Below are 27,246 nucleotides of genomic sequence, written 5' to 3'. Positions count from 1 at the left end.
TTTATTGTCTAAAGAAAAAAAAAGGCACATGCCAGTGCATTCCCCAGCCGGCTAGCTGGGAGGGAGAGGGAATCACCCGGGACGGATTTGCTTAAAACGTTTCTTGAGCTGCGCAGCAGCCCGTGGTGCAGTGAGGTCACTGGGGGGCCTCCCATGTAGGACCACAGCACTGCTGGCCCCGGCAGCGAAACACCCCCAGGCTCACACCCACCACCGGCTGAAACTGGCACCTTGGCGAGCTCCAGTCCCTGGCCTGAGGTGGGAACCTCCCCCCGCAGGTTCGGAGCCACCCCAACCCCGCGATGTCATACAACCCAATCACACAGTCGATTTTAACAATCTTTATTGAATCACAATTAACTGAAATCAATGCAACTGTGCCTTTTAAGTCAGTTTAATTTCCTTAACTTAATGGGATTTTTGCTCTTTACTTCTAGATTACTATTCAGCAATTAAGGAGGCAAGAAGCGCCCGACACACCGCGGTGCTGCGCATTTAGCGAGGCCACCGTTTATACCCCGCCGAGGCACCGGTCCTACTCAGTGATGGTGATGGCCTTCATTGCAGAGATCCCTTTGATCTGGGTCGAGATCAGCTTGGCTATTATTTTCTTCTCTCCTAGTCTTGTCGGAGTGCATATTATTTCAGACTTAATGATCTTACCAGGCTTTACATCCCTAAAGAGAAAGAAAAAACAAATAGTCCCAGCATGAGTTATGGTTCTTATTTGCCTCTTTCAAATAATTTTGCTTACAGAAATGGCTGCTGTGTGTTTAGGGTGGGTGTTTCCCTTTTCCTGTGACCAACATGCAGCAAGCGGGGCTCAGCACGGTGGCTGTGGCTGGTGGTCCCAGCGATCCTGGGGACCTTCCCCAGGCTTCCCTGTACTGCTGAAGCACTAAATTCAGCTCTGAAGGAAGCAGCTGTGTTCACACTGGTCGGGCAGCACCAGGCATCACAGCAGGAGTGCAGAAAGAGCTCCTGTCATGCCCAAATGCCCTGAACCCACCAAAATCTGTGTGGGTCTTTCTGCTGCGTGGACTGCACCCAAATGTGGCGCAGTTTCGACATCAGGTTGCAAAAAGCCCTGTTACTCCAAATCCCCTAACTGCTTCTTCAAGGGAAATTAAAAGAAACAAAACAGAGTGCTGCCAAGCTAATTTCATACTGAGCTCATCTTCTTACCCCTCATCAAATGTTGACATCTTAAATATGCCCAAGCCCTCTACCAGCAGCTTGCAGTTGTCCAGGGGCACGTTCAGGTTGTTCTTGAAGATGAAGGCACAGGTGAACTCCTTGTTCAGTTTGGCTGTTTCTGGCATCTGGAAAAGGAGGAAAGAGATAAACCCAAATATTGGGGATCAGAGGGCTAATAAAGATGCTGGAGCTGCTGCATGTTTGCTTCTCACCACCACCATGGTAGGAAACAACCCCCTCATATCCTTTCCACCCTCTTGCAGCACTGTGTGCTCTGCCCTGCCTGGCTGTTTTCCCAGCTCTTTTCTCTGGTTTCTTAACATGTTTTTCCATCAAGAGGTAGAGCTGTGGGACTGGAGATGGGCTCTGTACAAACTGTCCTCCTCCATACCTTCCCCTCCAGCAGCCCCTGCCTGCCCATTTTAGATGAGGCAATAAACATAATCATTTCATGGCTGCTTTCAACCTTCAAATAAAGGTTGAATAGCCAAATAAAACGCTAAGGACTGAGCATCCCAGGAGGCAGCGGTTTGCGAGATTGCCCTGGGAATGCTACCACCAGCATGGTGTTACAGTGAGCAGGGTTGTGACCCTCGTCCCCAAGGAGCCAGGCTGGCAGCTGCCTCACCTGGATGGTGATGGGAGGGTACTCAAATCTCATTGTTGTGTCCTGGGTGAGTTTGTAATCCGTCCCCTGGACCTCGGCAATGGCGGTGATGTGGATGAGCACTTCGTCTTCCACCGAGGACAGAGTCTTCATGTATGTATCGGCTGGAATTTTCAGGGGGACTTGCATCTCTGTAGGAGAGAAAACACAACTTGGTACTTCATCACATGCCTAGGAATTGGGTGGCAAAGTCAGCTTGGGTGGCGGGTGTCCCATGGTGCGGGATGAGACACATTTGGCTGAGATCATCCTGCTTTCAGCTAGACCCAGGGGTCCTTTGAGGCCATGTCCCCTGGCTGGGTGGGTGGTACCTGGCACATGCAGCCCACAGGAAGGGTGGCTGAGCCCACACCATCTCCCCGCCAAGCTGAACACTGGCTCAGGCTCACATCCAGTGTCTTGGCACCCCTCGTCCCCAGCTGCCCTGGCATTCAGGAGGAGGCAGAGGAGCATGAGGATGGGTACATTTAAGCCCATGTCCCCTGGGGTTTCTCTGAGGCACTGCTTCTTATAGAATTAGTGGCTTTCCTCTCTCTCCAGATTTTGTCTTTAATTGCCTGGACAAACTTCCAGTGGCTCAGAAAAGCCACCAAGTAAGCAGTGCTGGAGCCTGAACATTGCCTTAGTTGCAAGGCTTCCTAGTTTCTGGGAATAAATAAAAAAAAAAAAGCCTCTTCTTTTCTCTAAATGTATGTAGCTACCTTTGTGCCCTATCCTGCTGCATTTTGACAGTCACAGTGTATGTGTGAAAACACTGAGCAATCACTAGCAGCAAAGATTTTTTTTTTACGAGAGTGAATCACACTTGGAATGAGCAAGTTCTGTTAATTATTCATCACTCGTTAGTCTGTTTAGCAAATTTCAGTCACATTGCTGTGATCAGAAATGCAACCCAGGTCACTCCAAGATACACAATAAACAGCAAACAGCTCTTAGGATAAGCTAGGCAGGCAGCCATGAGGTTGAAATTTGCTTGAGCGAAGAATTCAGAAAATGACAGTCACCATCATCACCACCACTGATCAACTTTAGAGTGGCAAGCACAAGGAGAAAAAAAGACTGAAATTTCCAGCCATCTAAATCCTGTGAGGGATCTGACCCATACAGACACACCCAAAGCCTGCAGTGGCATCTTTGCTGTTTACACAGCAAGGATGGGAGGGAGATGCTGGAGCACCTTGCTCACACCATGAAAACATCTGTCTGCCCACACTGATGTATTTCTAACCATCTCATTGAAGCTGCAGCAGGGGGACAGGGCCTTCACGTTTTGGTTCCCACTGCAGTGGGATCTCAGTCTAACTGAGACTCCCAAACACAGTAACGAGAGGTGGGTGGCGGGCAGGCAATTTCTGCTCTTCGTGCCGTACAGAGACAGGCACTGAGCTGTAGTGGAGCTATTATGAACCAGCTGGAGTGAAACCCCAGACTGCCACAGTAAATAGTCCATAGAACACAGCAAGCTTTCTGTGCCTACCAGATTTGCCTTCAAGCTTGATTGTCTCCTTGATACATCCAAGGCTGGCCTCAACTTTCCCAGTATAGGACTGCAGCTGGCAGGAGCCAGCAAGATTGATGGTCCGGGTCCCAGGAGTTGAGGTCTTCACTGTGATAACCAGTTCAAGGGGATTGCCAGGGTACAAAGCTTCTTTATTGGTTATCTCAAGATGAACCCCAGTCTTGGGGGTGGAAACACACAGGGCCGCAGGCTGGGAGACTGCACCAGCCATGGGCATAGCTGAAGAGATGTGTGCACGAGGTGTCAGTCCTGAAGGGCGTATGAAGGACAAAGCTCTTTCCATGGCCTTCCTTTCCTCTTTGGAGCCTGGGTGAAGAAAAAAGATGGGCGATAGATGTATCTCAGCCTCCTCACCCAGAGGCACCTTCCCTTTATTTATGCTGCTGCTGAGCGGAGAGGATGTCAGGGAACCTCCAGCCTCTGCTCAGGACACCTTCTTGATTTACACTACTACTGGATTTAACTGTAGCATTTTGGACTGGAAGAACTGCCTGAAGGAGACACTTTTAGAGGATGAATTCTCTTAAATTTTTCAGCCTAAGGTTTTCCTGCTCCTCACTGGCAAGGGTTTCATGGTCTAGCACGACGTGGCTGGATCTGAGAACCATGGGGAGGGAATGCAATTTTTTTTTCTTTCCAGTGTGGTCTGAAGAATGGACAGACAAGAAGAATAATGAAGAAATGGAGCAACAGTGAGTCCAACCACTAGGTTGGCCACTCAGCCCATTTCTTTCACTGCCTGCCAGCTTGCTGGTGCCTGTCCCAAAGAGAAGCCTATGGGTGTCACTGTGGGCACGAAGCTGCCCGGGAACCACACCACCTTCCCCAGGTCTCCAGGCCTCACACTGGCTTTGCCACTGCAGCCACCCCTGCGGTTTTGTCCTGGAGAAAACACACATTAGGGGGTGACCTACATGGCCAGGGGTCTCCTCTTTGGCACTACTTTAGAGGATAGGGGCAGTCACCTTCAGGGAACTTGTACTGCGCAGTGATGTCTTCCCGCTTGTCCTGCCCAACGGCTTTTGTGCTTATGTTTACACCAATGTCTTGGGTCTCCGTGTTCAGCTTGATGTACTTATCCTTGCCATTCACTTTTTTGACCATCCAGTAGACTTTGTCAGCATTCACTTCTGCATACACAAATTTGCCATCGAAGGGCAAATACACATCCCCTTCTCGGACAGCCTTCAGCGGGCATGGACCACACTGGAAAATACCTAGAAAGTGCATTCAACACCATTTGCTTTTCCAACTATGAACAGAGCCTCCAATTTTTGTTCCACCCTAAGACCCACCCAAGCAGGAATCTGTAGCTATGGTTGTTGACACTTAGTAGAAATTATTCCTCCAACTCAGTGATGAACTCCAAAAGCACCTATTTATCTCAGAGCTGTTGGGGCTTTTTTTTAGATGAACAATGTCTGGTAAGAGCTTTTAAGTGTTTCCCCTCACTTAAATAATTTTAAGGTTTGAAAGTCATGGTTGGTGATGGAGTCAACCAAGTCCAGCCACCTGTGTTTGATCTGCTGGCAGCACCTCACTTTCTGCACAGCCCTGAGGATTAATGTTTTCTTTCCCACTTCCCAATTCCCTGCATCTGTGCAAGGAGGGTAGTCACCAATTTTGGCAGTGACTCCTCTCACTTACCCATGAACAGACTCATGACTTCCTCAGAAAAGCTCTACAGAAAGCACCTTTACTGGGGAAAGCTGTGGCACCTCTTACTACAGACTGGTTTGAGTTCTCAACTTCAATAAAGAAATCAGAGGATGGTGGAAAGATAAATTAGCTCTGATTTCCATCTGTGCACTCTAACCTCTGAAATGACATTCATGTCCCCACAGCATTCTACAAGGTTGGGTTTCTGCCTGCTGAGAAACGCCATTCCTCCCATCCTAGGCTGAGAGTGAAACTTCTGGCTTTAGGATGTCACTGCCCAAGGGTGTGAAGATGTGCATGGGGAGCATGTGCTTTGCTGACTGGGGCCCATAGTTTTCATATGAAAAGTCCCTGCCTCCCTTGGAAGTTGCAGAAGAGTTTTTCTAGGCAAATCCTACCTCCACTTTGCTCCTGAGGGGTTGAATCGATTGCCTGCCAGCCATCAAACCCCTCTGGCAGATCTGTCCGCTTCATCCAGACATCATTCCACACATGGAAGTTCCTGCATGCATTTGGTGTGGAAAGAAAAGGAGTGAGCTGTTACAGCCAGAGAGCTGAGATCTTCTCCCTTAATCCTTAAGTAAGGCCAGGTTTAATGGGGATTTGTGTGTAACCCTGTGAAACCCCATGATTTCTCTCTCTCTCCTGGGCAGAAAACCCAAAGCAGTAGGGAACTTCTCAAAGGAATTGCTGGGTCTGGGAAACATGGCACTGTGGCGCAGTGCGGGAGTAGGAAGCGTTAGCCCCCTTTGGCAGTACCAGACAGAGTCGAAGGATATCCCGTTCTCGATTCTTCCGTATTCATCCATGTAAATGTCAACTGTCAGGTTCTCCTCTGTATCATGTGCTGAGTTGAAGTTACTCACGCAGCGGGATGGGATCCCCAAGCAGCGCATGACTGTGGTATAGACAGACAAAACAGTCACAAAATCACTCAGGTTGGTGGGTGCCTCTTGGGATCATCACGTCTGACCCCTCTGCCCAGCCAGGGTCCCTAGATTGTGTCCAGATGGTTTCTGAATATCTCCAAGGATGGAGACTCCACAACCTCTGCACAACCTGTGCCAGTGCTCGGCCACCCTCCAGTGTAAAAAGCTTTCTTCTCATGTTCAGACAGAACCTCCCTTGTTTCAGGTTGAGCCCATCACCTCTGGTCTTGTCACTCGGCATCACTGAGGAGACCCTGGCTCTGTTTGCCCCACTCCCTCCCATCAGGTATTTATAAACATGGATGAGACCCCCTGCACCTTCTCTTTGCCAGGCTGAGCAGTCCTAGCTACCTCAGCCTCTCCTTACACAACAGACACTGCTACATCCAGCACTCAGAGGCACAGTAATGTGGCTTACTAGCACAGTAAATAGGATATCAGGAAAGGGAAACAGTTCATTGTTTACCTGTAGTGAGGACTCCTGCAAAGACCCAACATTGACCATAACAGACCGGCTTCTTTGTTTTGTAATACTGCTGCAAAATTGAGACACTCCCAATCCAATCCACAGGGGAGGTCCCGCTGTTGTAAATCCCTGACCAGTTCCCCACCAGGACACCTCTGTCATCATTGGCATTAACCTGTGGCCACACACACATGCAAAGGAGAAAAATACAGGGATGAGCCTGAATGAGGCTTAAAGCCCTGGGTCTCCTCCCACCCTGTGGCTTCCCAGGTATTCCACAGTCCTGTGGTACCCAGCAAGGCTGCTGGTGCTGGCTGGGGGCTCCCCTACTTGGAAATCCTCCACCTGGATATCTTAGAGGGAGGTGGCACCGCAGCTTGGGGAAGCCAAAATGCACTCTTCATTTGTATCTTGAAGGGTCCCATCACAGAGAGCAGTTTCCCCCCGAAACACAACCCTTGTGTTGGCCTTGCCAGCGCAGCTGCTGAAGAAGGACAACCACTGGGGCAGCTGTAAGCTTTGGAGATGGGGAGATGCTGTATTTCAATTCCCTCTTCTCTCCACACAGAATGCCTCTGGCTCTTTCCTTGTGGTTTCCCAAAGGAGCCCATTTTACATGGATCCTGAAATGGTGTTCAAGGCCCCAGGGAAAGAAGAAGTAAGGAGGAGGGAAAGCTGGAGGGACAAAGCACTTCTCCGAGAGAGGCATACCAAAGCAGACATGACTCGGGACACAGACACAGGATCACTTCTATTGCTCAGCTTGAGTTTGCTATTGTCCAGCAGATACATGCAGGCATCCAAGACAAATTCCTCAAACTGTTTTGGAGAGAAAGTGCAGATGGTTTTATATACTGCTCTAAAACAGAATTTGCTCAATTGCTACAAAGTCTATCTAAGTACTTGGAGGAAACAGTTTGACTAGTCCTAACTTCTAAACTTCCTTTATGATACTGAATTTTCAAGCCTACGGGGTTTCCCCAAGCTGTTCTCTCCAATGAAGGACTTAAATAAAATCCCACTTTGTAATACAAAAACCCATCCCACATATCTTGCACAGTTGGAACCTGACCCAGCAATCTTCACCTCTGTGAGTAAACCTAATTCACCTTCGTCATCTCCCTGAAGGCCTGCAAATTACTCACAAAATTAATCAAAATTTAAGAGCACTACAGATATTCAGACTATTGACATAGGTACAAAATGAACTCTGGGAAAAAAAAGAAAGATACATAAATGCAGATTATTACAGCATTCCCAATTAGCAATTGCTGATAAAGTTCCCTGAGGTCCAATTCACAGATGTCAAACATACAACAAAGCTTGGCAGAATATCAATATCAATTCCCATTGCTTAACAGCAGAATAAATATTAGTATAGGAACAGCCCTATGGACAATGCCCTTTGTACCCTTTGTGGAAAAGACATCAGTGCAAACGCTTTTGCTGGGCTACCTGTATCCTGCAGCTCGGAACTGAAGACTCATAAAACAAAACAAAAGCAAAACAAACAAAAAACCCCAGATTCCAACATTTTTTGGTGGGGAAGTCTATCTGGATAGGATGCAGGATGCTCTGCCTGGGTGTCTGTATGCTTTCTACGGGGTGCAAATAAACCTGCTCTGACATCCACCTCTTATCTCTAGCCTGAGCAAACTTGTTCCACTCATCTCAGAGGCAGCGTGGAGAAACACCCTTCCTGAGAGGGTGGGCTGATTGTGTCCTGCACTCAACAGTTCACCCCACAGTTGGTGAAGGCACCACTTGAATGATGACAGCCTCTGACAGTGCTTTTCCCCTATTTTTTCCTCATCATAATGCAGCAGGTAAATAATCAGATTTTTTTTCCCCATCAGCCCTCTCCATGGCTGGTTACTAACAGCTACAGAGTGGGGAGGCTCCTTACGGGAATTTTTTCAACCAGAAATGCTCTCTCTCCAGTTTCTACATCCTTTGCCAGGGGTCTCGTGATCTGCCTATAAATGTGCCATTAAACCCTGTTCTCCATCTGTGGCTGGGGAAAACACTTAAGCGTGCAGATTACTAAGCAGGTGAGCTAAGCAGGTGAGCCCTCCCAGTGAGGCAGGCAGGATTACTCAAGCATTCTGAGCTACTCACAGGCTTAATCTGTTTACAGGTCTGATTCATTGAAATGAATCCCTAAGGGAGAAAGAGTGAATAAGGGTAATAACACTGACAAGACAGCTGTGTTTTACCTGCCCGAAATTCCAGGGTTTATCGTATATGCGATATGCAGACCCAACATAGATGCAGCCTGTATCATTGAGCACGTACTCCTTTCTCTGCGCCTCATCATCCAGGAAGACAACATCGTCTGGAGCAAAAAAAATCTTCATGTTAGGTGTTTTTCACACATACTATACAAATTTTTCCTTAGAAAGCTAAACTGGGGGAGCTAGTGGCCTGTAATATTCACACCAAATAATAACCATGCAGCACTCACAAGTTTTTTTCCTATCACAGAAGAATTTCCTATAAAAGTAACCTTTATTTTACTCCTGTAGGTCTATTGCTATGTGACCACTATTATTACTGTATGACCACTGTTGCTATATGACTGTATTTTAGCAAAACACTTATTTCTGAACACTTTAATGGTCTAGCTAGACAACAGCGAGAACTGGGGGACTGATGCCAACCAACAATACATGGTTTTTTGTCTAGTGGTTTTTTTATCTGGATTTTAAGCTAACCCAGTCCTCTCAGTTAATCTTTGTGCTGGCCCAGGGAGAACAGAGGGGTGATACAGAGGTGCAAACAGGGGTGACAGAGAGATGCTCCTTAACCTGACACTGGGGATTCCCCAGCGAGGAACTGGCTCATTGCTATTGTCCAGCTTCCCGCTGGCTCTGTGAGGATGCTGCTTACAGCGTTTTATGGAGAAAAAGCAATGTATGTGGGAAAGAGAGGAGGAGAAATGTGAGGAAAAGTTCCACCAGAGACAGTCCCTGGCAGCAGTAATTATCATGCCTGGTTGCAGGATGACTCACCTTTACACCAAGGATTGAACAAAAGGTAGATAGGACCATTTGGGGGCTTGTAAATGTTAGTCCCAGTCTTCACATTCAGGATGTATTTTCCCACCGGGGCCCTGGGCGAGCTGGTGACAGACAGCAGGCACTGGGGAGGCAACAAGGAGACACTGCAGACAAGACTCCACCATGGCCACAACTACAGTGCCATGGGACCGGTATGAGGGCCGAAGCTGGTGGCCATGCCAGGAGAGAGGGGAAGGCAGCAGGATGGGGCACATCCTGCATGTGCAGTGTGGGAGCAATGGATTAAACAGGGCAGAGCTGCTGACAACCGAAAATAATAGGGCTAAGGGAAAGCCAGACAGGAGTATGAGGGGTATCGCTCTGTAGCTCCTGACAGGCTTGGCACTGCTGCCTTTCATGCACAAGCACAGTGCATGGGCTCTACCTCTTTGCCGCTGTTCCTGACGATGGAGATTTGCCACCCACTGAGATCCTTCTCCTGCTTCACGCTCAGTGACATCAGGGTCCCCCTGGTTTTCATTGGCTTCTCACCTGGAAACAAACCCAATGCGACATGTGGAAGAATTGCACGGGTCTACAATGACCACGCAATGCCTGGCAGCAGGAACAGGCAGCGGGAGGGTGCCGGAGCTTTCCCACTTTGCCTGAATGCCGTGGAGGGGAGGCCCACTTACCGATGCCGAAACGCAGTGACAGCTTGTCAGCAGCCTTCAGCTCCCTGCTGAAGCTGAGCTGCAGCAGAAAGGGCTGCCCACGCCGCACCACCAGGTTCTCAATATTGTACTCATCTGTGTGGTGCAGGAGGGTGTTCTGGCTCTTGAGAAAGTCAATCCCAGTGACCTTCAGATCGCTCCCTGAAAAGCCATTAGCAGAAAGGGGGAAAGAAAAAAAAAAAAAAAAGAAGAGATTAATGGTAAATTGCTCAGTAAAGACAGTTTTCTTCTTCTTAATGGAATTCCTAATAGAGAGTGGGGAATGAGTGGCTTGAGGGAGGTGTCAGCAGTGTGAGGTTTTCTGCTCTTGCCAGCAGCCAGGCATCCAGCCGGCACCCCAGCACCTCTGTGCACAGGCAGCTGCCCACCACGAGCCCTTGGGGCTGCTTCCTCAGCAACCAAACATCTGCAAATGGGATCTTACTGGTTTGGCAATCCATGTCTGCTGGCCCACTGACTATGGGGGCCAGCAGCCATGAGGCAGCTCCACAGCCTGCCACAGGCCAGGAAGATGACAAGACTGCAATTTTTGTCACAATACTGAAAATCTTACTTCTGCAGAAGTCTTGCTTCCCCCTCAAAAGTTGAGCAGAGACAGTGCATCTGCATCCCATCATTGCAGCTGCTGTGAGGCAACTCCACTCCCACGAGCATCTTGTACAGGAGTACACCAAAGGTCCTGACCACTGCAGCATCCCCGGGAGCAGTGCCCATGGTTCTGCCACATCCCTGAGCCCTCTCCTCCTTGCCCCCATCTGCTCAGCTGCTTTGCTGGTGGCACCTTGTCAAAGCCAAGGCTGTGACAGCAACTCCTGTTGCTGTCACATCTGTGCCATACTGAACACATGGAATGTCAGCTCCTCGAATATTACAAATGGTTCTTTGTTATTTCAGGTATTAAAACAAGTAGTAATAGTAGTAGTAGTGGTACAGACAGGTGAAGAAAGCTCTGCTTGCCAAGGCACAATTCAGAGGTGATGGTCCCAAGCAGCCCCCAGCTAGCACAGGGCAGCTTAAAAATTAAACCTCACTGGTGGACTTTCTTCTCAGTGTACTCTTCTCTGGTCAATAGACTAGCCTTATATAAGCATTGAACACATGTGCTAGAACTTGGCTCCCCTCAGTTGCTGAGATCACCAGTGGTTTGGGATGCCAAGGGCCTGGGAAATGGGGCTCTTCAGGACACTGAAGCTGATTCTTTATTTTGGCCTCAAAAAGTAGTCCCAAATAATAGCACAACAGTCAGTAATCAATCTCTTATTAAAGTATGCAGATGTGAATCTTTGCAAGATTTGGGATTTTTTTCCAAGGACTTGGTTTCTCCTACAACCCAGGTAACCAAAGGAAGGTCTGGGGTCGAGAGCCAGCTCAGCTGCAGAGATGCTGCCCGTCTAGGGGAGATGCTAAACGTGGGGGGCAGAGCACTATAAAGTACTGTATCATATTATATATCTAATATAATATATGTTACATATATCACATATATACTATACTATACTATAAAATAAATACTCAGAGGTCACCTCAGAGGTTAAACATCCCTCAGGCTCCCTGGGCAGCAAGGGAGGCAGAGGTATGCCACAGCAGCCCCAGGGCTGAATAGTTGGAGGGCAAGGCAGGAGCCCATCCCTGCTCAGGGCGGGGTGCTGCAGCACACTTACCACAGAGCACTGCCCCCCTTCATGCCAACCGGTGCTTCTGTCACCCTACTTCAGCACATGTTTGGAGTCCAGCAAGAGTCCCAGGTGCCAGGTGCCTCACTCCCATTCATTCCCAACTCAGCAGATGATTTTATAAGACACGGTAGTTAAAATCACCATCTCCTGGGCTGCTCTCCAATCCTGCGGCTCTGGATGGGAGCAGGGTTGGGAAAAGCCTCAGCACCTCTGTGTGCCCAGTGGCTCATGGCTCCAGGCTGTGGCGTAGGAGCAGAGCTCTGAGAGGCACAACCGAGTGATACACTTGAGCAAAGAGAAAGCCCTCAGCTTTCAATGAGGATGGGAGTTTGGGGGTCACTGTGTCAGGCTTTGGCAGGCTGCCCAGGTGTGACAGGGAAAGCTGGAGCATGCCAGAACGTGGCTGAGCTATATTTGGAAGTGTCTAACCTGTCTTGTACCTGCCCATTAAACATCCTTAGAGGATAAATTCTGTGTAAACAGTAGGGAGTAACAATACCTCAAAAGCACTTGGCTCATGAATGATTCAATGATGAAGATACAGGAGAGTCAGGAAATGTAAATCAGTTTATCGTAAGTTAGAAATTAGCAAATCAAAGACATAATGGTTGAAGGGATTAAGTCATTCAAACGTCTTGACAGATTCACACAGTACCTGGCAACCATGCTAACTTGAGTATCAACAAGAGCCATCCGTAACACTGAAGAGGCTGAAATCTGCTGGTGGGTGCTGTGGCATGAGAGATGCGACAGGCAAGGCCAGATCCAGGGCAGGCTGAAATCACTGGCACAGTTCCCACTGCCACCTGCGCTGGGCAGTGATTGCAGCCTTGAGTAAACTGAACTGACTGCCCATGGATCCTCCACCAGATTACTACCTTGTGTATTTCTACTTAGTAACTATATAAACCATATTTATCTTAATTATATAACAATAATCAGTTGCACAGCAAATTGATTTAAAATTGACCATCTCCTTTTGTTAACATTTCCTTTTTGAGTGCTTTTTATTTGCTGACTGGCTGCCAGGTGCTAACCTCTGACATGTTTTGCGCAATAGAGTGGGGAAGGGGTGGTGGTGTATGTTAAAAAATTTCAGCTACGATTGCTTAACCCTTTTGAGAAGGATGAAGGGGAAATGCGTCTTCCTCAGTATTAACAAATCTCCAGCCACTAAAGCTGCTCAACCTTGTTCCTTATTGAAACCTTGGTGCCAGGCTGAGAAGCTACCAGAAAACAGCCCTGGTGATGGAAGAGGGCTATGGAGGGGTGTGAGAGCTGAATGTATAGGATGGTTGTGGAAAAGGGCCCTGGGGAATCTGTCCTTCCAGCATTTTCTAACTTAGAGACTGCATTTCCATCCCCTGTTTCCGGACATCACCAACACTGAGGATGCACAGAGAAAAACCACAGACAACAGCAGCCTTGGAACATGCCCTGACAGTGCAGAGCGCAGTGCCAAAGACCTGTCCCCACACAGCGCTGCCCGTCAATTGTGCTGCACTTATTCCTGTGCAAACGCACCCCTGATAACCTGTGATCCGGTTGGTGCGGTGTCCCGTGCCAAGAAATGCCACGGAGTGAGCCAGCGGCATGCCCATCACCGCATCCGAGGTGGCCCGGCCACAACCTGCCCTCCCCGGGCAGCCCCCACGTGCTGCTTTCGTCTTCCTGCTCTGCCTTTGGCACGGGACACAGGGCCGGGCGCCCACACACCCTGTGCCTGGCTGCCTGCAGGCACCCTGGTTTGCCAACACGGGAATTAATGATTTAGAGCAGAGCTGAGGGTGCCAAGAACGCGCCCGCTCATGGGACGGAGGCTCAAGCTGCAAGAGGAAGCCCTGGTTGCGCTCGCTCCTGGGGCAGGCCAGAAACAAACCCAAACCCCAAACGCAGTCCGATTTTTTTTTTTCCTTTTTTAGAAAAAAATTCAAGGCAGTATTTTTATCTCCTAGTTCCATGATTTATCATAGAGTTCCTTCCTACACTAACTTACTGGCCACCGTCACATTGCTACATGCCTGGGGAGATGTTCAGAGCTTCCAGAGCACAGTGATCACCCAGAACAAAAATGGGGACGTGAGGATTTTGCTGGTAAAGATCTGGGGCTTTTTTTCCATAAGAGTAAGGTGAAGAGGTTTAAAAAAAATATTAATACGGAGCAGAACGTTTATAGCACACCTGGCTTCAGTGGGAAGAAGAGCTGCTCAGGACAGGAGGGAAGTGGGATGAGAATTGTAGTTTTGCAAGAGAGACCAAAATCTGGACACCTGCATTTATTCCCCATCCTTGCGCAACCTCCAGGCAAACACTCTCTCACATGCCATGAGAACACATCCCAAAGATGCTGCTGTCTAAGACATCCTGGAAAATTTCAGCTCATCCACACCCAGAGTATGGAGATGTGAAATGGAGGGGCTTGGAGTGGTGTCAGGACATCATTCCCCTCCTGATGGCTGTGAACTGCTCCCCGCTCCACTGCAGACACCACCCAGCCTGCACCACAGCTGCTCAGCTGCGCCCCAAACCCCAGGGGGGTGGTTCAGCTGCTGCTACAGGAGTGACTCAGGCACCTTTCTAGGTAGGTGCAGGGTCTTCTGACAATAGGGCAGGCAGGATGACCACAGGACAGAGCTTAAGTCTAAATAAATCCCCTCTTCAGTTATTTTGAAACTTCTGTCAGACGGTATCAGCCATCACTAAAGAGCAATAATCTACACAATGAAGTAGTCTGAAAGAAAGAAATTCCTTTCACCTTGACACAGAACAAGTTTAGAAAAGCTGCATTTCTTTCCCATTATCACTGATAGAGCCAGCTATCTACAGGTTGATGAAAAGTGAGTTGCATTTTTCAGTTGGTTTACCGATTTGTCAAAACCAGAATTTGTGTAGCCAGAGCAAACCTATCTCCCATGAACAGTGGTGGCACCAGAACACCTTTCCCCAGAGTGTCACCCATGGCAGTCAAAGAGGTGAGATACCCCTCACCTCCACTGGAGCTGCCATCCTCCCCGCAGGACACCTGCCAAACTGCATATCTAATGCAGGTTATCGTATCAAGCATTAAAAACTCACCAGAGTTGCTGCTCATGGTTCTTGTCGGTGTTTCGACCAGAGGTGCCTGCAATGCCAGCAGCTTCCCAGCTCCTGAGTAGCCTCTGCCACTGGCTTCTGAGTGTGGAGAAGGAAGACAAGCTGCCCTTTATATCAGTGTCTCGCTCTGAGGTGTCAGCAGGTCCACTGCCAAGGGGTGGTGTTTAGAGAAAGGAAGTTCCCATGGAAAAAAAAAAATGACTACAACTCCCTCTGCACATAGTCAGACCCTGAAAGACAGCGAAACTTAAATCCCAACTCACGTGGAAGGTGGATTTGCACAATCAGATGACAAGTGGACAGACCCTTCACTGACAAACAGTAAAATCATGGGCTAGATGAGTAACAAGAATGTACCTATGCCCTAACATCCAGGTTACCAGGACTCCAAATCGAGGGCTAACTTTACAAGGCAGCCCACAAACACTTAATCCTTAGGAAAAGAAAACTCCTCATTAGAACCAATCTAAATTTCTTTGAAGTTAATGAGATTTTTATCATTGAGTTTGGGACAGAAGCACTTGAAATTGTGGGCTAAAATCCAGCGTTTAGACATGTGGGTTGGAAAGCCCAAGGACCCTGGTGCTGGCCCCCTTCTCACAGGGTCAGGCAGATGCCAGGGGAGATAGCCCAGCAGGAGCACCGGGTGGGAAAGAGGAGAAACAGGCCATGTCCAGGAGAAGCAAGAAACATGGTGAATCAGGAGATGTTTGCTGACTGCTCTTTGCTGACAGCTGTACCAAAGGTCTCTGCCCAGGAGGTGGCTGGACCCCACGTGCTCCACTGCCACCCTGGTCCTCAGGGTGACCAGAGATGGAGAGATGAATCTACTGCATGGAGGGGAGAGCTGGTGGCACACAGGCCAACAGCGACATGGGCACAGTGGCCAGAGATACAAACATGTCCCCAAATACCCGGAAATGAAGAGTGGTTCTGCAGTGGGAGCAGCCTCAGCGTGCTGATACAGTGCCCTGATGTCTCCCTTATGGCAGCAGCCCAGGGTCCAGCAAGGCAGGATTCAGTCTGCCACATTCAAATGTAGAATCTCCCTAAACAAGATCTCCCTGTGGAAGCCTTCAAAGGCACTGACTTTTCTCCACCAATTCAGGTTGCTAGTTATTTACTTTAGGAAGACTGTTTCATCTGGTGCTGAAATGTTGGTGCAAGCTAGATGCTGAGTTAGCAGATCCCACCCTTTGAGCATGTCATTGCTTGCTGACAGGTGTATGCTGGGTGTCCTTACTTGAGAGCCTGACTAGCGCATCACAGGGCACCAAGGGTTCAGTACACATCTATAATCTTGCAGGACATCTGCATGAACATCTGACCCACCAGCGTTCTTAGTAGACAGAACATCACTCACCATTCAGCATCAGGCAATGTGCGGCAATTACATATTTCACTGTTGAAAAAAACACCACGACCCCAATTTACCTTTCAGTGTTGCTTTTACTCTGCATTTCTTTCCTCCTGGAGGGTGAAAGACGTTGTTTAGAGACAGCACGGGATCAAGTAAAGCATACCTGGAATGTCAGTACAATAATACAACCAATAATACATGTAATCTGAACACTGATGATGTATGTTACTGGTTTCTACTTAATTGCAGCAACAGAGTAATCCACTTGATCTGAAGTCACTGACAGTAGCTTTCTAATCCAGTCTCAACTTGTTATATATCTATATCTATATATATCATTCCATGCTTGGTTGGAGGCAGCTTAAATTGTGTTGACACAGTAGTCCTACAGCAAAACCTACAACTTTTTGCAAACAGGAAGAGGTTGATGTCAGTAACACTTTGCTCCTGAAAAAATTTTGTTAGGTCTGTAGCGGAGGCATGTGTTCACCAGGGACAGTCACATTTCCAATCCTATAGGGTTATGCAAAAGGCTGATTTCAACAGTGTGCATGTTCTGACCCTCACTTTGAACCTCAGAGTTCAAGGAAAGATTGTAGAAGTTAAATGGGTGTGGGTTCTGCCCTGCCATGAACTTACTCCATCTTGGAAGGCAGCTGACCTTTTCACGGTCTACAGGAATTTTTGGTTTATGTCAACAGACAGCATCTAGCTTTCAGTTCTCCTTTCACTTTGTGCAGCTGCTGGTCTTGCTTGCTCGCATTATTGTTTTCTATGCACTGGTAGTATCTCAATTCGGTGGCACTAAACTTGGCATATGGTACAAACACTCCTACATGAGCTCCACCCCTGGCTGGTACAAGCTTGCCCTGCCAGGAAAGGCCATTGAACTGCAATATCCTCTGAGACAGTGTTGGCAGGGTCTGAGAAAGGGGATTTCAACTTAAACTGCAGGAATGTTTTTCAAAGACAGGGTTTCGTCTTGTTTCGTGTTGTCAGCTGGTGATCTCTGTCCTCCCTCCAGGCAAATCTCCTTTTGCCTTTGCTGGTCAGAGTGGCCAGAGTGGCTGGCTGTGGTTCAGCAGCATAGCTTTTTTCCCTCCTCTTTGGTGAAGCTATGAAAAATACCAGCCCTTCCAATTTTTTTTCCCCAAACAGTTACAACAGTTAATCACTTCAATCTGTCTCATAAAAGTATACTCTTCTAATTAACAGAGCAAGAGATGGTATCTTTTTCACAGGCAATCTCCAGCCTATTTCCAATTACTTCAGCGACTCACTTCACAGCTTGCAAAATCAGACACCAGAGGCTATCAGCCTTATCTGCATCTATCTGCTTCACAGTAAGTCACCTTATTAGCTGGCATAAGAAGGTAATAAAATGCAAATAAATAAAATCGGAATTCCCCCAAGCCTGTAAATAGGGCTGCTCCCCTATTTACAAGCTTGTCCTTTGTCTCAGGTTTTGTTTATTTTGTGTATCAAAACCGACAAGAAGTCAAAGTTCCAGAGCATGACCACAGATATCAATGCCAAGCAGGAATGACATGAAGAGCAACCACTTTACAGTTTTATTCACTTGCGACCCCATGTCTAGTTCTGGAGAAACTGACTTTTATAATAGCTGTGTACTGACCTATATTTTTTATAACCACCTGAGGCTTCAAGTTTCTGTTCTTTTTTTTTTTTTTTTCCCATGTCCAGTTGGAGTAACACTCAAAATATTAAAACACAGAACAAAAGCACCACAGGTTTTCTTTTTGGCACTCTGGAAAAGTGCCATCATCCTTCCAGATGCCCCATGGAGTTGCTCCGAGGTGCTGGGGGTGGGCAGTGCATCTGCCAAAGTACACACGCATACAGCCCATGTTTGGGTCCTGAGGGGCACCACGGCGAGAAGGTGCCTTCCACTGACCACAGCAGGACTGCTCCCACATGTACCATCTAGTACGTGTTGAGTCCTTCCTGAATCACAGCCTAGGGAACGATAAGTAAGTCTTGAGAGGATGAAAAGAGAAAAAAAAAAAAACTAGACAGAGACCTGGTCCATCTCTTTTGAGCTGGACCTTATTCGAGGTGCTATGTTGGTTCTCCCCTCACCATTTCATTAAGCTTGTATCTCAGTCATTAGGAATTTCCTAGTAGCAAGATGCATCTTGTCGACATAATGATCCTGACATGATAGTGCTGCTGGAAAGAGCGTTGATCTGGTCACTTCTTACTCATGTATGCCAACCGTGGGCCGTGACAGTGGCCTGTCAGCTATACTCCGACAGCATCCCATGTTTCCAGCAGGCAGATTCTCTTCTAATTTTACATGAGTCAAGTTGTGGCAGGCAACTGGATGTCCGGAGTTGATGCAAGGTGGCCAAGCCCAGATCTTAACTTATCCCAAGTTGTCTGGTCCCAGCTACTTGGTAATGAGTTTCTCACAGGCAAATACCAGAGGTGTGATTGATGCCAGTAAAATTATTAGGAAATTCCATTGTTTCCTTCTCAATGAACCTTGAAAGAGGATTTTTTGACCTAAAGTTAAGGATGTAGATAACTAGCTTTGGGCATTTACCTCCAAAAGGAATGAAAATCATTATCACTCTGCACCCAACCCAGCATCACCCAGGGAGTCTGCTCCTGAAGAAGGCAAAGACAGAGATAAAACAGAGACCATAACTACATATATAACAAACATAGGCTTATGGCTACTCAGGCAAAACACTCATGTGTAGCACTTTCCCTGCCCTGAAAGAGAAGTCCTGTGGTCAGTCACAGGAAACTGAGGTTTTAGTCCAGGCCATATTGGAAAAATAGAGCTGCTTTAACAGCAAGCCAAAATGCTATAACATTAAAATATCCTTTCTGGTTATTTATAAGATCTCCTTCCTCTTCACTGGCTGAGATGCAAGAAGCAAAACTGCAAAATCAGTCTACATACAGAGAGTAGCCATGTGTGAAGACTGAACTTGGCATTTCAAAACTATGACTGCTTGACCCTCAACTCTGGTACAAGTGTTTCACTGGAAACACTGCAATAAGTGTGTTCCAGTGCTGAGATGATTACGTTATGTATTGGACTAAAAGACTCAGGATAAGGTACTTCTGCTTCTCAGCAAAACACGCCTTTGTAATTTTGTCCAAGAAATTGCAAAAAAAAAAAGATTCCATCACGTCACTTCTTTCACACAGCAGCTTTTTTTTTCTTAATGAAATTGCTCCCCTTTTGAACCTGAGGAACCCGCCAGCCTCTGCTTCGTCCTGCAGTGTGTCAGCTGAATGACACATCGTAGTAGGAGGAAGCTCCTCTGGCTTTGAAGCTGCTGCTTGCCTGCTTCCCTTGCAGCCCCTGTCCTTGTGGTAGAGGAGACAGCCAACAGCTATCCCTGCTTACTTTTCCCATGCAATTCAGTGTCTTCTCAGCCCCTGTTACAAACCACCACCGTCTCTTTTCCACACTGAATGGTCCTGGCCTGCTAACTCACTCCTCACATTTCTGTCCCACCCCATCAAGAGACCAAAGATGGGGAGAAGGACCCCTTCACTGCTGTGCGATCCCTCAGCCTGCAGTGTGTGCTTGGAAAGGGTCCAACGGGGTGGGTGCAGTTACTCCAGGGCTGTATCCACCCTACTGCCACTGACCCATGAATTGGCTTCAAGTGTGCATGTATGACCACACTGACTGATTGCAGTGTGGACACATGTCCACAGACTACACCTAAAGCAAACAATAAGAAAAAGTACGAGGAAAAATAAAGCAAAAGAGAGCTGCAAAAAAGGTAAGGGCAGGGTAATCAACAGTGCAAATATTGAATTGGGGATAAAACAATTTATCTGTGTATAAAAACAGCTTCAGAGAACAAGGAAAATACTGACAGAATACCTTCCCACCTACAGGATATGTGTTTGGTTGCGCGTGTCTAAGTGAGAAAACAGAAACTTGCATGCCAGTGTCTTCAAGTAACATTTATTTCTGCAGGGGTGGTGTAACAGCTTCTCCCATCTGTCTGTGTGGGTGTGTGTGTCTATACACATATTGATGTACACAGCCTACAGACTACAGGTCAGATTATGCCATACCGCATCCCCACCAGCCAGCAGTGTGACTGAAATCACTATGTGGTGCGAAGGGAGAACCTTCCTAGACCAGGAGGGTTTGCAGGAAGGTCCCAGTCCACGCAGCACTGGGGATCTGGCCCATGCGCTGTATAGGAGCAGATCCAAAGCACGGCGGGTGCAAAGGCTTTGGCCCACCCTTGGGCATGTGGATTTTCACATGCGGTAGTCTCCTTGGGCTGGTGGGACTGACTGAGGGCATGGTCCTTCACAGCAGCACAAGATGCTCTCACCTCGGTGGGCAGCTGGAGTAGCTCTGTGCCCACCAGGGTTTATTAGGAAGCATTTTCATGCAGCACTGGTTCCTGGCAGAGCCGTGCCTGTGAGTTGCCTAACTCAGGAGTGTCCTGAAGGGAACGAGTCACTCAAAATACCTCCTCTCTTGATGAGGAAAGTCGATTGGCAGCTGGAGATGTGGCATTTGTAATGCCTCATCCTTCCCTGGGGCACTGCTCATTTCTCCCTAAGTGTTGCCTGAACTCACTGAAAGCAATGAGGTTCAAAGACCTGGCTGAATGTTCAGACCCTGCACATGCGCCGAGAGCAGGTCACAGTGCCAAGCAGAGTTGTTTGACCCCCAAAACAGAGAGGCTCCGCTTCTGTCAGGAGGAGGCCAGCTGCTCACGTGGCCAAGCTCCAGCCCCAGCTCCCACAGGCGGGATGAAAGCGCAGCTTGTAGTGACCTCTGAGCCAAGCGAGATTGAGCAACAGGTTCAAAACGTACGTGCCTCTTCCAAAAAGTGGTGGTACCATCTGCCACGCCCCACTTACTACAACTCTTTCCAGCCCTTCCCTCCCACTGATTTCTGTTGCTGCAGCTTTATCCCCGCGGGGTGCAGTGGAGCCTCTGTGCCGTGCAAGTCCCATGTAGGGTTGAGCAGGGTGTGCATCATCTCCCCCCAGCAAAATGGGAGTGGGGGGCCCAGCCCAGAAGCTCCTCAAGCATTAACCCAGCAGCAGCAATCCCTTGGGACTTCAAGGGTGTGCAGTAGCCCCAGGAGCTGCTTCGGAAGTCTTGGCAATTAGTACAGACATTCGCAGCCACTTTTCCTTAAACCCCAAGGAAAAATCGAAACAACTAAGAGGGTTATTAAGCAGAAACCAAAAAGTTTCCCTGGAGAGTGAACAGAGTAGCTGGGTGGTTGCTCAGCAGGGCAAAAAGCGTCCTGTGTATGTCGAGCGCTGCTAGTGGACCCGAGTTACCGTGGTGCTGCATGCAGCTCCAGGTCAGAGCACTGCAAGGTCCAGGCTTCCCGGAGCTCTGGTCACCCCATGCTGGGGTGCCGCAGCTGGTCAGTGTTACCCTGCCCTGGGAGCCACCTCTAGCTTTGCACACAGCAGGCTGTCTTCTCAACCAGCAAAGGTTCAGATGTATGAAGCACTTCATTATCAGCAGCTGAGTATGGTGGGGTCCTTCTCCTTTGAGAACAGTCCTTTGTTTTCAGGCTACGAGTGCATACACAAGTGTCCATTTTGGTTTCTGCTGTCAGTCAACAAGCCTCTGGTGGCCTAGGTTTGTACGGCGCCTCAAGGAGGAACCTCCCTTCTGTGGCACAGTAACACGCAATGAGAATTGCCAAACTTGAGGTAAAAGGGCAAACCAGCTTGCTATAGATGGAGTTGCTCATGAGATCCGTCCATAGGTCACCGGAAGTTCAGCCTCCTGCCCAGATGTGATGGTCACCAACACTGGATCGGGTCAAGCTGAGGTCTCGTCTAGATGAGCCTCGACAACCTCCATGGGTGGAGCCTCTGCTGCCTCACTCGACAACTAACCTCCTGGTGACATTTTTGTCCCTGATGGTCAGCTTCAAAGTCTGAAGACATAACCTGTGCCTGTCGCCTCCTGTTCTGGCCACTTCTGTGGAGCTTGGCTCCACTGCCTCTGTAACTCCTTTCCAAGCACATGTTGGCTGCTATCAGGTCAGCCTGAGCCTCCCTAGCTCCAAAAAGCCCACATCCCTCAGCCTCTCCTCATAGGTCCCCGCCATCTTGGTATTCTTGTGCCAGAGCAGTTTCCCAGTATCCATCTTGAACTGGGGAGTCCAGCACTGGAAACAACACCCCAGGTATAACCGCCGACTACATCAGGGCTCTGAGAGGGACTGACTGTCCCTGCCCAACCTCCATGGCCTCCCCTTCCACCCTGCCCATGGCCCAAGACCCGATTTCATATTTTACAGGCAGGTTGCTGACCTTTTTTTTTTGGTGTTAAAGTATCTAGAAACAGACTTGCCTTAGAAAAGGCATTGAAACACCTAGCCCAACAACCATCTTTTGTCTGAAACTAGAAGGTGTTGCTTTACAGTCTAAAATACTTTGTTTCTTCCTCAGGACCACATTTTCAGAAATGTTTTCTTGCAATCCTTTCCTTTAAAAAGTGACGTGGTGCAGCACCCCAGACACTTGGTTTTATAGGTAAACTCCTGGCTCTACTGGGAAGGCCTTTACCACTGACTTGAGCTCACACCAGATTTTTCTCTGAGACCAAGGGAGCTGTAGGCACCACGACACTTGCTGTGGACAAGTACCCACACTACACAACTCTCAGACCCCCAAAACAAAGGCCAGCTGTGGCTCTTCTGCAGAAGGGTAGCAGAGCACTTGGCACCAGGTACACATCAGCATTAGTACCCATTTATTTGTAACTTCATGCTTTTTCTGTGACAGCCAAGGTCAGATCCATGGCACCACTCTTCTGGTGTGTTCAATCACCATGACTTCCGTTTTCAGAAACACCCCACCACTTGCAATATTTTAGTGGAATTAACTATGTGAGTGATACCCATGCCATGGGATCAGTATTTAAGGTCTCTGAAGAGTCAACACAGGGCACTGAATCAAATTCCTTGGAAATTTTAAATAGACCAAACTTGGCAGAACAATCTCCTGATCTTATTTATCACATCTACTTCAACTACTTATCACCCAGGCAAACACACTGTCCTTCAAGATATTTTGATATATGATGTGACCGAGATGTTGTACAAACCTACCAAGTTTCAGTGGCTCCTTCTCAATGACAACAAGGATATTTCTCAGGTTTTATGTATAGTTCCTTATCTAATCAGTCCAACTATGCTTTAAGGTTCAACTGCAACTATAATTTCATTTGGCTTTGTTCCCTGTAAAGGTATTATTTACATTAGAATATAATACTCTTGGACCTTGTTTATACAACAGATTTTTCAAACACTTCCCACCATTAGTTCAAGCTTATTTACTTCCATCTTCATGAGCGACATGGTGAGCCTTACTGTTAACCATGCACCTGCTGCTTCTACTGTTTAAAGCGTGACATGGTAGAGCTCCGCTTAAGGAAAATCTGATGAACAAGGTACCCAAAAATTAGGATTGTGTTTGAGAATGAGGGGAAGATGCAGGAAAGACTCATTACAGCCAACGCCTGGGAGATGTGAAAACAAAAGTGTATTTTTCTGGAATTTGAGCAGAAATGTGTACCTGAGACTCTTCTCTAAAAATACCTTGGCTCAAGTATGCAAAACTCCATGCAAGCACACTATTGTAGTTCCCCCATAAGGATAACCCATCTTCTGTCCTGGTAAACCAAGGTCTTATGGCTGGCCATGATCTTCAGCCACCTTGCAAAGTCACAGAATCACAGAATCATTCAGGTTGGAAAAGACCCTTGGAATCATCAAGTCCAACCATCAGCCCTACTCTACAAGTTCTCCCCTACACCATAGCCCCCAACAATCTCATCCAAAAGACCCTTAAACACCTCCAGGGATAGTGACTCCAGCCCCTCCCTGGGCAGCCTACTCCACTGTCTGATCACTCTTTCTGGGAAAAATATTTTCCTTATGTCCAGACTGAACATCCCCTGTTGGAGTTTAAAGCCATTCCCTCTTGTTCTGTCACTAATTACCTAGTCTGTCACTAATTACCTAATACAGGTCTACCACATTTGAACTGCTCACTCTTCAAACACAGCTCACTCATAAGTCTCGCATCACTTTTTTGTGTGTCTGGTCTAAAATACGTGTAAATATTAAATTTCAGCCACTGAGCTTTGGACAGTGTTTTAATTTTCAAGCGACAGCACTCAGCCACATTTTGGATGAGCACACACAAACCATTTACCAGAAGTGCACTGCTTTGCTACACAGCGATTGCAGCCTTCCTTGCAGCCCTGGCCCCACGCTGACAAGCAACACTGGCAGATGTGGGCCAAACCCTGTGTACAGAAGAAAGGGATTCTGCCAAAAAAACACACTCTGCTTGGCAATCTTTCCCTCCTACAGTAACTGGAGGAAAACTCATTTCTGTTCCCACCTTCAAGTATTTATGACTGAATTTACAGCCCTAGATTATGTTCTTCCTCCTTAAAAGAGAGCATCACCAAGTAAAATGCTGCCCACACTTTCTGCACCTGTGCAAACATCTCCTAGACCTTGACCTCCAACAATGACTATAATAAAGTAATGTCAGTTTTGAGATAGTCCATGTTAAGAAACTTTCCAAAAGGTTTGTTAGGAGGAGGAGCAACAGCCAAATTACCCAGAAAGTCTGGTCCTTCTCCTGCCATTTGCACGAGAGTGGCCACAGCTTACAGCTGGCTGAGTTAGTAACAAGGGCAAACAAATCAGGCTTATAGCCTTCATTATTTCTCCATCACGTATAAAGGTCTAAGGAGACTCGATGTACTTAGAAATGCATAGTTCCTGGTTGTCATCTCCACAGACCTATGGGGGATGCTGAGTCACCACACTAAAACCCACCTTCCCAGGCAGCTGGACAGATCCCCTCTTTCTATCACTGCTGCTACCCAGAGCTCCCCGGGTGCGAAGACCCATGTTGGTAAGGAGGAAAGGCACTCAGAGCACTCTGCCCTTTCCCACCACTTATGCAGCACCTCTCTTTGGAGGGGAAGACTTATGAGCACACCAAGGGGAGAGGCAGAGGCTTTCCCCCTCTTGGGCCATGGCTGCCAGACATGATGAGCTAGCATGGTCTCCTGAAGCAAGGGACACGGAGCAAACAGCTCTTGGCCTCTTCTGGGGACAATAACTTTTCGTTTCTGCTACAAAGAAGGAAAAAAGCACGAACCCAACTCCAGCAGCATTTCCACCCACAAGTCTATTTTCACATTCCTGCTGGACATGATGCAGATCTGCCAGTCATGATAAAGCTCACAAGTTCCAATAAGGAGGCTCACAGAAATGTGTCCTTAGGTTTTCTCCACTTGCCACAACATGACTCACTGTCCTGGTTTTGGCCGAGATACAGTTAGTTTTCTTTTAGTAGCTGTACAGTGTGTTTTGGCTTTAGTGTGGGAATAATGCTGATAACACACTGATGCTTTAGTTGCTGCTAATCAGTACTTAGGTCCTATGTCAAGGATTTTTCAGTTTCCCATGCTCTGCCAGCAAGCAGGTGCACAAGCTAGGAGGGAGCAGGGCCACGACAGCCGACCCAAACTAGCCGAAGAGATATTCCATATCCCTTCCATAGAACATCGTGCTTAGTACATAAAATGGGGGGAATCAGTGGGAAGAAGCCAATCACCGCTCAAGGACTGTCTGGGTATCGATCAATGGGTGGTGAGCAACTGCATTGTGCATCACTTGTTTCTTTTTCTTCAGTTTTATTTCTCTCTTTTGTCATATCCCTTTTCATTACAATTGTTATTTGTGATTGTTATTATATTTTATGTATTTTAGTTATTAAACTGTCCTTACCTCAACCAGTGAGTTTTACTTTTTTTTTCCAATTCTCCTCCCCATCCCACTGCAGCAGGGAGGAGTGAGCAAGTAGCTGCAATGGTGCTTAGCTACCAGCTGGGCCTAAACAACAACACTCACTTTCTGTGGTTACAGGAAGACACAGACAACCTGGCAAGCCTAGAGCAAACAAGTGACATCACCAACATGGTGCATACATTTATAGGCATCATTATATTCCCTGATTAGAATTGCAGCTAAAAAATCTCAAAGTAAATCAGAATGTATGGGCAGGGAAAAGAAGTTAATACCTTAGAAATTATGTTCCTGACACACGCACAGTGTTGACATTTGAACACAGAGTAATCACTGACCCAAAATTTAGCAAATGTGTGGGTACCAGTGATCCGTTCGATTACATCACACAAAAGGGAACCAGCATCATCCAGAGGTGTAAGAAAAGTGTTGCTTGAGAAACTCCATTTTACCAAATGTTAAAGCAACTGCCAACTTAAGTGTGGAGGGGGAATATGTTGAACATGAGACACTCCCAGTGGAAGTAGCTGACTGTTCACATGCAGCCTGCTGCATTGTCCCAAAATTACAGTTTGGCCTACACTCAGCAGGAATGGTGATGAAAACCCCATCCTGGTTAAGAGTTTAAAGGAAAGAGCAGCAACCTTACAGTGAGTAACATGTCAGGAATGGGCGAGAGGAAATTACAGGCATCAGATAAAAATGGCAAGTTAAAAGGTATATGTGTGTGACTGACATGGGAAGCTGCAGGCATTAATGAAAGGCTCCGCAGCCTTACAGGCAGTGGTGGGCATGGGACCATTTCAAGAGGCAGAGAAGAAAGTCAGCAGAGCAGAAATATCAGCTGCCTTCAGCATCTACTTAGAATTATAGACTTATTTAGGTTGGAAAAGGCCTTTAAGATCATCGAGTTCAACCATTAACCTAACCTGGCCATGTCCACCACTAAACCATGTCCCTAAGTGCCACATCTGTCTTTTAAATACCTTCAGGGATGGTGACTCAACCACTTCTGTGGGCAGCCTGTTCCAATGCTTGACTTCTGATTAATTTTCTATTTCAAGACAGGTCCTCTTACGGAAAAGTACTGATGCACAGCCACCTTCCACAGACACCGTGT

General features: G+C 47.5%; 1 protein-coding gene across 3 annotated transcripts; it reads right to left on the bottom strand.

The window, feature by feature from the left end:
- Nucleotides 1-326: 326 nt before the first annotated feature.
- On the bottom strand, nt 327-27,225 carry TGM4 (transglutaminase 4). 3 transcript variants are annotated; one of them, XM_074900689.1, is made up of 16 exons: nt 27,113-27,190; nt 16,374-16,462; nt 14,922-15,017; nt 10,132-10,311; nt 9,882-9,988; nt 9,449-9,578; nt 8,654-8,772; nt 7,149-7,256; nt 6,438-6,612; nt 5,802-5,940; nt 5,441-5,544; nt 4,349-4,600; nt 3,342-3,689; nt 1,826-1,995; nt 1,186-1,322; nt 327-677 (listed from the first exon to the last, which is right to left on the bottom strand). In XM_074900689.1, exons 3-16 carry the CDS (start codon nt 14,935-14,937, stop codon nt 536-538), a joined length of 2,127 nt encoding a protein of 708 aa, XP_074756790.1. In that variant the 5' UTR covers nt 14,938-15,017; nt 16,374-16,462; nt 27,113-27,190; the 3' UTR covers nt 327-535. The 3 variants fall into 3 exon arrangements, with proteins under 3 accessions (XP_074756790.1, XP_074756791.1, XP_074756792.1); XM_074900690.1 differs by lacking the exon at nt 16,374-16,462 and having other exon boundaries at nt 27,113-27,225; XM_074900691.1 differs by lacking the exons at nt 7,149-7,256; nt 27,113-27,190 and having other exon boundaries at nt 16,374-16,426.
- Between the last annotated feature and the right edge of the window lie 21 nt (nt 27,226-27,246).

This window comes from Athene noctua, chromosome 2 (genome assembly GCF_965140245.1).
Source record: "Athene noctua chromosome 2, bAthNoc1.hap1.1, whole genome shotgun sequence".
NCBI lineage: Eukaryota > Metazoa > Chordata > Aves > Strigiformes > Strigidae > Athene > Athene noctua.
This window is presented reverse-complemented; position numbering and strand designations above follow the sequence as displayed.